We start from the raw sequence: 11,562 nt of genomic DNA on the forward strand, positions 1-11,562 counted from the left end.
AGCATCTTGGGTTTTCTCTCTCTCTCTGTAGACCTTATTGTTACTTTAATAAAAAACAATTTTATGCAGGCGATCCATGAACTCTTGGACTTGTTCTTTTATATACAGTAACTGTCTTTTGTTTTGTGTAGAGGCGTATGAAAACAAATAGTTTACTTATATTTACTTAATTTACTATTAAAGCAAATAAGATGGATTTCTGTACCCAGGTGGCTACAAACACACAACTGATGACATCCAGACAAGTCAAGCCCCAAAACCCTGGCTCTGGCTTATTATCTTGCCTAATATTGTATCACAGCCTCCCGTAATGTGATAATATACAAGTTCAAAACAAACAAAACATAGTCAATTGTATTTAAAGTAGAACTTGCTAGCTATAGGTACTGTGCTATCAGTGCCGGTCTTAGTGCCGGGCACTTCAGGCAGTTGTCTGGGATGCCTGGGCCAGGGGCATGGCAGTCACTATAGAAAATGCTCCCAATGTATAGAAGTTAGTCTGGCATCTGACACAGGGTGTAACAAAAGCCCCCATGATACACAGAGGACATGCACAAGAAATCTATGCCTACATCGGCATGTTAATAGAAAGGCATGCGTGTGGGGAGAAAAAGGGGGCTTCTTGCCTGTGGATCTATTTGGTCATGTACCAGGCCTGTGTGCTATTGCATATGATACACACCATTAAGAAGATGCTAGATGATCTTTGCATAACCAGACGACATATTGTTCTAAAAAGATGTAGATTGAGCCAGGGAGAATGATAATTTTCAGCATGCTGTCAAATAAAATTTTTTTGTTATCTAAAATCTGAAGGCAGCTTTACACTTGGGGAGTTTTTATATATTTTTTTCATAAACAGTTATAGTTTCAGACATAGATGTCCTTTTTCTTTACTTTGTAACGTAATGTAATTAACCATAAACTTGTTTCCTGAACAAATATTCAATAAGAATAACATATTGTTTGGTGGTGTTGTAGCTCTCTATTTCCTTGTAGCTTTTGTAAAGAACTTGAGAATGTGAAGAATGGCATCTATTTTAATTAAAAAAAAAAAACCCTTTCTCACATTATTGGACCCTTCCTTGTGGGTGTACCAACATTGTAAATTCGATACAATCGAAAGATCCACCCATGAACTGCTCTCAACAGTATAAAAGCAATGGCCCTAGATGGCTTGTCTCATACCTCGGACCAGACAGGTGAGTGATGCTGGCATGTTGCATATGATGGAAAAACGTCATGTCACCGGGCTTCAATAAAAAAATACTTCTCTTTTCTTAATAGGTGTTCACAATGATGTCTTTGCACTTTGGTTTTGTGGTCGTGCTACTTTTTGGAGTATTTGATGGAAGTCATTCCCAATATGGTAATCCATTCTTCTCCCTTGCTACTTTGTTTTTCCATGTGTTTTCTAGTTATTCAAGTTAACTTTAGAATGAAAATCTGCCATCTCTCCTTTCATTTTACATTCAGAATAACCCAAACATCTGGTAAACATTTGGTTCTTCAAGTTTTATCTTTCTAAAAGTATGGTATATCTTAGGTTCTTAAAAATAGCTAATTTACACTCAACATTCTGTACGATAATGTTTCAGTAGGGGAAAACAAAAATTACATCAAATCAACTGTTAAAGCTAACATTTTTCTTTCCTTTTTTTCATTAATTGAACAAACTAACTCTTTTTGATATTTTAGTTTTCATTTGTTTGGCTTTATTTTTTATTTATAGGTGACGGTGGTAGTATAGACAACAACCTCATTAAAAGTTGCGCTGATGAAGCAAAGAAACTAGTAAACAAAGCATATTTTGATACCCGCAGCAGGTAACGTTGACATGTTGAGCTTTTGATGGCCAAAAGCCTTGATTTGCAGTGATTGACATAATTTAAGGGCTTTAACTTATGATTTTTATAGATATGTGGTTAAGTGTTTATGGAGGTCAGTAAAGGACTGGCAATGAGTAATCATCTGATATGATGAATTTGGGCCACCAAATGCAGACACCATACTAGAATATTAAGAATTTAAGGTGACATTTAATGTCTAGATCACTTTATGGATAGTTCTATGCATCCAAATATTTACCCCAGAATGTCTTAGTTTGAAGGAACGTTTGGATAGGAAGACAGTGAGTCCATATGATCTCATGGCCTATTTCAAGCAAGCTGTGGCAGAAAGCCGGGACTCCATCCGAGCAGCTGATTACATGGCTGTCACTCTGCAGCTCCTGGCTGACAGGGTTAAACATCTTCATAAAAAGCCCTTCAATATAACAGGTACCAGACATATGTATTTTTCAAAATATAGCATTATTATTATTATTTTTATGATGTTTTATTTTTATAGCATCAACAATTTTAAGCAGCACTTCCTACAGTACATACATTTAAAGAATGTGACAAAACTAGAAATGATAGACTAATACAAACTGATAGATTAGGTAAAGAAGGCCCTTCTCAAGCTTGCAATCTAGTTCTATACCCATATTTATCAAACATAAAACTAATATTAGGCATGTTATTGGCACTTAACCAGACTTAATCAAAGTAAGCGTTTGATTTCCAAGTGCATTCAAATTTTTGTGGACCGACCTATAGTCGAGCCAATATGGTTTATATATATATATATATATTGATTGTGGATAAATCTATGTGAAAGGTAAAAAGTACCTAAAAGAGAGTGTGCCATAACATTAAAAACAAAGAGAAACAAGGACGGGCCATAGAGGTAACATAATTCCTGCCTGGATTGTTTTATTGTCCAAAATAAGAACGTTACCAAAGAAAACCTCACACATAGTCCAATCATCCATACCATTTTTTTCTCTTGCCCACCACCATTCTTTTTTCCGTACACTTCTGTCAGTATCCCTGTAACTCGGTAAGCCAGTCTAAAACAACAAATCATATTTCACAAAAAAAATGTAGAATGGAAAACAGTTCAGACATTCTACAATAGTGATAAGGTAAGAGATTCCTTAGACCATGAACTGATATCATGTTTCTCCGTATTGTTCCATATGTAATGACAAAAATGTGTTATCATACACATGATTACAAAGCATATAATATAATGTCTTATAAATGAGAAAAGCTGGAAAATAATAATTGCAAAAATATTGCCCTTCAGACCTGTTGACGTATAGCCAGATGGAGAGTATTTCGAAGACAAGTGGCTGTGACACACAGCTTAACACAGTTTGTACAGACGGCCCCTATCGCACCATTACTGGAGAATGCAACAACAGGTGAGCGATTCAACAGTTCAACTGATATATATTTCTACTTATTAGTGGCGGAATAACTTATATAATGACAATAACTTCCTAGGGTAGGTTACCCGGAGTTCTTCCTCTTCTGAGGCAGTGGCTTCAAAGGGAGTGGGGCTTTCAATGTACTAAGGAGCTTAATATCACTCCCCTGCCCCAGAGAAAGAGAAGAGTTACCTGGAGATCCAGGGAAGCAACGCTTTACTAGAAGAGTTCCAAGTTATGATAAAGTTAAAACAGTGATACTGTGAGGGATGTCAGTAGTTGACACCAAAAGATGTTAAGCAGTGTTATTTAATTATATATATTTAATGTGGATATAGTATTCGTTATGGGAAATCCTCTTGATGTGGGTATTTTTGTGTTAAGTTTCAAAGATCTTGACATTTGCATCATTACATTACATGCTTCCATTACACTTACCTTTCTCAGTATCAAATGCCAACTAGTACTAGCAGCTGTAGCTATATACAACAGCATTATTGAATATATGCACCTATATAGCGTCATTCCAGGCAACATAGTCATAGGTTTAATGGGATATAGACAAAGAAACAATACCATTGATGTCTCCTATTGTGTGTTTATAGGAAGAATCCTAGGCTTGGTGCTTCCAACACTGGATTTACACGCTTGCTCCCAGCTTCTTATGAGGATGGTGTTTCTCTTCCTCTAGGCTGGACAGAAAACAAGGCCTACAATGGATTCTCCCTTCCCCTGGTAACCTGATACTCACTGTATCCCTCACACTCATACAGATACTCCCAGTAGACCATTACTGAGAACGTTTCAGCTGCTGGTTTAAACAAAACTGTTATTCTTTGTTGTCATGATGCCTCTGTGCTATGTGTTCCCACTCTTTACTGTTTTAACCTAGTCTTTTTAATCTGCCTTAGTTCAAAGTTGATTTTACTGAAAGGATAGTACTAAAAATTTGTATCTATGTACGTAAAACTAAAGTTCCTTCAGCTTCGGGTATTGATGCTCATAAAAATAAATCAAACAGCAGTTTTTGTAAAAACAAAAGGGCTAAGGCTCTGATTTCCCTGACAGTATAACATTAATTAATGATTATACCCCAGAATGTATGTAGATGAAATCAATAATTTTACTATCGTTGATTAAAATTTTAAACAGGTGCGTGCCGTGTCCAATCAGATTGTCCGCTTTCCCACTGAGGGCTTGACCTTGGATGAAGGGAGAGCCCTTATCTTCATGCAGTGGGGGCAATGGGTAGATCATGACCTTGATCTCACTCCAGCAACTCCCTCAACTTCAACTTTTGTCCAAGGAGTGAATTGTGACACCAGTTGTGTTCAAGATGCCCCATGTTTCCCTGTGAAGGTAAGCTTTAGGAAATTTGACATTTTATATTGAATATGTGATTAATGAGAAATTAGAAACCACTAGAGAAAGTTATATGTATTCCAGGCGTCGCATCTTTTTTTCTGATTCCTTTTACTTATTCTGTTGGTTTTTTTGTGATCCTGTTTGGGGTGAGTCAGTATGTAGTGGACAGACTCATAGGTCTTCTTACATCATGCTGATGACCTTTAGTAGATTCAATAGTATAATAAATTATGTAAAGTTTTCATTTTTAAAGCCCTATTTAAGTTTGTGGACTTTATATAGGCGGATCTGATACCAGAAAATGTTTTCTTGGAGAACAGTGTGGTTTTTGTAATAAAGCTTGTGGGTCAGTTACCTTATAGATTAATACATACAAGGATTAATTAAGGATTAATTAAGGATTCTTTCCTGAATGTTTACATTGAATTGAATATTAACACAACTCTGTGTTGAATGGATTTCTCCTTTCCAGATTCCACCAAATGACCCTCGGATTAGTAATCAGAGTGACTGTATCCCATTCACCCGATCTGGTCCAGCTTGCACCAAAGATGCAGTACGTGAGCAAATGAATGCCCTTACATCTTATATTGATGGCAACCAAGTGTATGGCAGTGATTTGGCAATTGCAGAGAGGCTGCGCAACAAAACAAACCAGTTGGGCCTCATGGCCATCAACCAGAACTTTACTGACAATGGCTTCCCATTACTGCCTTTCAATACGATTAGTGGAGGTCTCTGCGTCACAACAAATGCGTCAGCTGGAATCCCCTGCTTCCTTGCAGGTGAGTCTGTATCTAGTCAATACCTGAGGAATGGTTTCATGGAATAGGTTACAATATCGTTTGACATGTAGTGTGCTCTATTTAAAACATTCATTGTACGTCCTTCATGTATATATATATATAATTAAAATGTGACATTGATACCTCTATCTAGGTCACTCTAATGTAATGCAGCCATGTTGATTACCTGCAGCTATATTGTATAACAGTTGAGAAAATATTTCACCAATAACTCAATGTTAAGTAAATTAATACTTCAATAAACCTCACTAGAAGGAATCACACATGGAAAATAGTATCCAGACCTTTGAGCAAGCTTATATTTCTTGCAGGAGACGTTCGAGTCAATGAGCAACCTGGTCTTCTATCTTTCCATACACTTTTTGTGCGGGAGCACAACCGTATAGCTACTGAGCTTCACAGGCTGAATCCTACATGGTCAGAAGAGATCCTGTATCAAGAAACTCGAAAGGTTATTGGTGCCATTTTGCAAGTAAGCTTTTTCATTTTTTTTAAAGTTTGTCCACTTTATTTAATAATGTTTAGAAAGGATATATTCCGATAATAATTACTTGTTTTTCTCTTGGTTCTCTTAGAAAATAACATACAAAGACTGGCTTCCATTGCTGTTGGGATCAGAGATGTCTACTGTTCTACCTCCATACAGATCCTACAGTGAATCTGTTGATCCAAGGGTGGCCAATGTGTTCACCATTGCCTTTCGCATGGGACACACACTAATACAGCCATTTATCTACCGGTTAGGTGAGGGTTATAGTCCTCATATGCCAGAACCACAAGTCCCAATTCACAAGACCTTTTTCGCCAGTTGGAGGATAGTTAAAGAAGGTAAGCTGATTATTAAAAGGACCAGCATTAACAAAAAACATCTTGTGTATTCTAAACTAGATTCTACCAAATTACCAATGGTATGGACTTTATATATCTGCAATACATTTTCTTAAAAAAAACAACTTCTCATTAATGTGCAACCTTCTGAACCATATCGTGTGCTTTAAGCCCTGTAATGATGAGACAAGCATTGACATCATATAGTGATACTAATGTCGCAAATTAGTATCCTGAACACAGAAGTTACCACTTGGGTAAGGGTGTGTGCTGTGGTTTCATAGATATTTAAGCAAAACCTTTAATTTAATTTCAATGCTTTGATTTTCTAGAATGGCTTTTATTATAATGTCTTACAGAAACACTTTCATAATAGTAATATAGACTGAATTTTTTTAATTGTTTCCCACAGGAGGCATCGACCCCCTCTTTCGAGGATTGTTGGCAAATCATGCCAAACTGAACATTCAGAACCAGATTATGGTTGATGAGTTAAGAGAGCGCCTCTTTCAGTTTGTCAGACGCATTGGCCTTGACCTAGCATCTCTTAATATGCAACGCGGCAGAGATCATGGGTTACCAGGTAATGTCTACTACAGAGGGATCTGTTATGTGATCTTTTCTTACATTATATATTATTACATACATATATATATATATATATATATATATATATATATATATATATATATATATATATATATATATATATATTGCACACTATTCCAAATATTCCAAGCCTGGTGCTAGTAACCAGCAGTTTCCATACAAAGCACTCTCAAAGGATGGTCAGCACTCCAGGTCTTTAAGTTAACAACTTCTCTTTATTCAAACAAAGTCGACGTTTCAGTCATTGAGATTTTGAAAGATCTGTCACTTCATCTGACTTTTGGGACTGGTGAGATTGAAGTGGGTTATTATTTATGATATAATATTATTTGTGTCCGGAGTTTAGGGATGACATGGGTCAGTTTGAGGAAAGGACAGACAAAGAACAAGGATGTAAAGATAGACATGATCTGAGGTGTGCTGAGATCATGATGGTCGGTACGCCAAAAAGAGGGCATATCGTAGTGATAAGTGAAAAGAAATAGGAGCGGGTGGGTGGGACAAAGTCTGAACGATCAACGAGAATGGGAGAGAGGGGTAAGGGGGTTTATATAGGTCCCTGTCTCCGCCCACAAATTCAGCCAAGTTCCTTAGCCTATTACGTAATTTCATTTTTGTTTTTTATTTAGAACATGTATATCCTATCAACAGGTTCACTGAAGCATTAAATAGCATGTCAGGCTCCCTGGAAATAATGTAAGACTTTTCTGTTTTCTGCTTCTTAGGATACAATGCATGGAGGAGATTTTGTGGTTTGTCTGCACCTCGCAACCTGAATGAATTAGCTGCAGTTCTTAACAACAGGGAGTTGGCTCAGAAATTCATTAATCTCTATGGGACGCCTGAAAACATTGACATCTGGGTTGGAGGAGTCTCTGAACCACAAGTTCCTGGTGGAAGAGTTGGCAAACTGCTCAGCTGTCTCATTGGAAACCAGTTCCGCAGAGCCCGGGATGGAGACAGGTATGAAATGTATTTGTTACAGATACTAAATGGGGGTATTATCAAGCTTTATATCACAAGGACATAACAATAATTGGTACTTTTTTTACCACTGTATTAGAACTGGAATATCATAAGTATTATTAGATGGTGTGGTTTTTTGGAAGACATTTAGTATGTGTGACATCACACATTATCACACCTGCTGAGTGGATTACCCGCTATCTGCTCATTATGTCCAGTGGTCAGCATTAGTAGGCACCGTTTCTCTTTAAAATATGACATTCAAACTAGCAGATGCGTTTTTAAAGGAATCTTGTAGATTTGCAGCTAAAATGTCCCTAGCTTAATGACTCTATATGGACAAAAGTATTAGGACACCTGACCATTACACCAATAGGGACTTTTAAGGCATTGCATTCTAAATACATAGACATTTAGTTGGTGCCCCCTTGCAGCTTCCACTTCTCTGTGAAGGATTTTGGAGTGTTTCTGTTGGAATTTTTGCCCATTCATCCAGTAAAGCATCTGTGGGTTAGACATTTATGTTGGACAAGAAGGCCTGGCTTGCAATCTCCATTCCAGTTCATCCCAAAGGTGTTCGATGAGATTGAGCTCAGGACGCTGTGCGGGCCGGTCAAGTTCTTCCACACCAAACTCATCTAACCATGTCTTTATGGACCTTGCTTTGTGCACTTGGGCAATGTCATGCTGGAATAGAAAAAAGGGTCTTCCCCAAACTATTCCCACAAAGTTGGAAGCATAGCATTGTCCAAAATGTCTTGCTATGCCCCCTTCAGCATAAAGACATAGTTGGATGAGTTTGTTGTGGAAGAACTTGACTGGCGGCACACATTCCAGTTAATATGAGAGTCCTGCAACCTCCTTTTAGCAGAGATTTCCATATTTCTAAGGTTGCATAGTCATTTACTTTTAAGACAGATGTCTCCCAAACAGTTATATTGACCATAGCACAAGCTCTAGGTCGGTTTGATTAATTAATATTGTTAAATTCAATATCTCTTTTTGCATTTTAGGTCATTGGCAATAGATTTAACTATTATGGATTAGCTTGTCTAATTATTGCCTGACTATATATATATTGAACCAATACATTTAAAGATGGCTAAAATTTAATTAGCACTTGGTTGAAATAAGGAAAGTGTTGAAAATGTTTCAATTTTATGTCATAGGGGCAGAAAATAAAAGAACACTGTACATACTTTGAATATGATATTGTCGTTTGCAGATTTTTTTATGAAAATCCCTCTGTGTTCACTGCTGCTCAGAGAAAATCAATAGAGCAGGTCACTCTGGCACACGTTATCTGTGAGAACACGAATATTAAAGAGGTCCCTCGAAACGTCTTCATGGGAAACGACTACCCTCGAGATTTTGTACGCTGCTCCAAAATACCTGCGCTAGACCTGAGTCCATGGAAGTCCAAATAAAAAGTGTAGTACTTAAGGAGAAGCATAGATACCCCATTGTTTTGCTGTTTAATATGACATTACAGGTTTATAACATGATTTTTACAACTGATTAGGACATGCTGCTAAAGCACTAAATGTTGTCAGAACTACCCAGCATGAAAAAAATGCTCTTAAATTATGGTAAATCATACAATTGTTTGTGCAAAGTTTAGAGCTTATAAAAATGCGTGATTTTCTTTTTTTTCAGAAATTATGTATTAACCATGTCAAATAAGATTTTTGATTTGTGTTTAATGTTATCTGTTTCTATTGTTATTATTAAAGATTTACACTGTGTAATTCATGTTGTAATTATTATAAAACATTTCAGATTAATATATATATATATATATCCAAATTATATGTATTCCATGGAAATGACCATCTTAAATTCCTGTCCTCTGCATAATTATCCCTACCTTTTTACACATTTTTGTTTCCTTAAAATATACACCATACATATGTTTAAACCAAACTATCTCTAACACAATTCAAAACCAAAAAACATGCTATAGGTAGTTAAATTTATTTACGCTAAAAACCCTGAAGGGGACAATTCTTTTTTTAGAACACGTAAACCCTCAGTACGTCAGAAAAAAAAAGTTCACGGATGCAGTGGAAATTGATTATTTTTTTTTATAGTACACATAGGTCATAACATTTTATAAGTGCACAATGCAAATAAATTTACATTAATTCCACTTAAAATTAAATATGCTAATTGGCCGCATCTTATACAACATATACTAAGTTTACGGGGATGTTCATTGCTGTACCTAAGCAGGCCGCCTATTCACTTAACCGCAGAGCTGAAGTTAAATAAAAATATAGTGTCACTGTCATGTACAAGTAGTTTAGGAGACACCGTGGTCAGGTAGGACTCCAGGACAGAACAGGTCAGACAAGCCGAGGTCAGGATTCCGGAGAGCAGGATAGTCATATAACGTAGCCGAGGTCAGGATTCAGGAGAACAGGAAAAACGTAAACGTAGCCGAGGTCAGGTAACAGGAAATCAACGAAGTCAGACAAGCCGGGATCATACACGAGAAAACAGAATCAAAACGCTATCTGGGTACTAGTACAAGGCTTAGACAACCATCAGAAGGCAAGGTCTGGTTGAACTGAGGAGGTTTAAATAGGAAACCGCAGGGAAAGTTCGAATCTCCCGCCAAACCGTCATGACCTCACTTCCGGTATCCGGGAATCGCGGCCATCATGAGTGTGGCGTAATCTCCCTTCATATATGCCTGCAGTTCGGGAGTTCGCAAGCGCCGAAGCAGGACGCCATGTACCAGGAGGTCTGCCTCTCCTGCGCGGCAATACAGCGGACGACGGCGGAAGAGGCAATGCATTGGTGGAGGGTCTCCCTCTCCTGCGTGGCGGCGGCTGCGGAGGTGGCCGTGCGTTGGAGGGGGGTCTCCCTCTCCTGCGTGGCGGCTGCTGCGGAGGTGGCCGTGCGTTGGAGGGGGGTCTCCCTCTCCTGTGTGGCGGCTGCTGTGGAGGTGGCCGAGCGTTGGAGGGGGGTCTCCCTCTCGTGCATGGCGGCTGCTGCAGAGGTGGCCGTGCGTTGGAGGGGGTCTCCCTCTCCTGCGTGGCGGCTGCTGTGGCAACGTGGGAGCCGAGGGCAGGTGAGTAACAGTACCCCCTCTCAAAAGGGTGCCCTCAGGGCGACCACCAGGGGGCGAGAAAGGCGTCTAGCGTGAAACGCGCGTATCAATCGCGGAACGGAGAGTCGTGCTGCTGGTATCCAGGAACGCTCCTCGGGACCGAGACCTCTCCATTGTACCAAATACTGTAGGCTGCCTTGCTGCCGCCGGGAATCGAGGATGACCTGAGGAGTGCGCCCCTCCGAAGCCCTCCTGGCAGTCTCAGCAGTGGAACGTGCACCTCGGGTAAACTGGTTGCAGACCAGAGGTTTCAATAACGAGGCGTGAAATACCCGAGGAATGCGAAGCGTTCTGGGTAGCGAGAGCTCGTAAGCCACTGGATTGATCCGAAGTAAAACCGGAAATGGCCCAATAAACCGTGGAGCCAACTTCATGGAAGGAACCCGGAGTCTCAGGAACCGCGTAGACAGCCAAACCTTATCGCCAGGCCGATACGAGGGTTTGGGAGAACGTTTCTTGTTGGCCTGACGTTGCTGGAGCTGAGCGATGCGTTCCAGTGCAGAGTGAACCGAAGTGCAGGTGGCACGGATGGAAGCAAGCCTCTCTTCCAGATCCGGAACCGGAGAAACTGGCAACGTCTCTGAGAGAGACTGTGGATGGAGACCATACAGGCAAAA

At 39.2% G+C, this 11,562-nt stretch overlaps 1 protein-coding gene across 1 annotated transcript; it reads left to right on the forward strand.

Annotated features, from left to right (window-relative positions):
• Window positions 1–1,162: 1,162 nt before the first annotated feature.
• On the forward strand, window positions 1,163–9,257 carry LOC149289697 (myeloperoxidase-like). The gene is made up of 12 exons (XM_089490226.1): window positions 1,163–1,202; window positions 1,733–1,826; window positions 2,104–2,279; window positions 3,133–3,250; window positions 3,862–3,991; window positions 4,409–4,615; window positions 5,094–5,406; window positions 5,739–5,899; window positions 6,003–6,255; window positions 6,668–6,838; window positions 7,590–7,827; window positions 9,056–9,257. Exons 1-12 carry the CDS (start codon window positions 1,163–1,165, stop codon window positions 9,255–9,257), a joined length of 2,103 nt encoding a protein of 700 aa, XP_089346352.1.
• The last annotated feature ends 2,305 nt before the right edge of the window (window positions 9,258–11,562 follow it).

This window comes from Sceloporus occidentalis, unplaced genomic scaffold (genome assembly GCF_023333645.1).
Source record: "Sceloporus occidentalis isolate IW3139 unplaced genomic scaffold, rSceOcc1.0.p SCAF_43, whole genome shotgun sequence".
In the NCBI taxonomy this organism is placed as follows: Eukaryota; Metazoa; Chordata; class Lepidosauria; order Squamata; family Phrynosomatidae; genus Sceloporus; species Sceloporus occidentalis.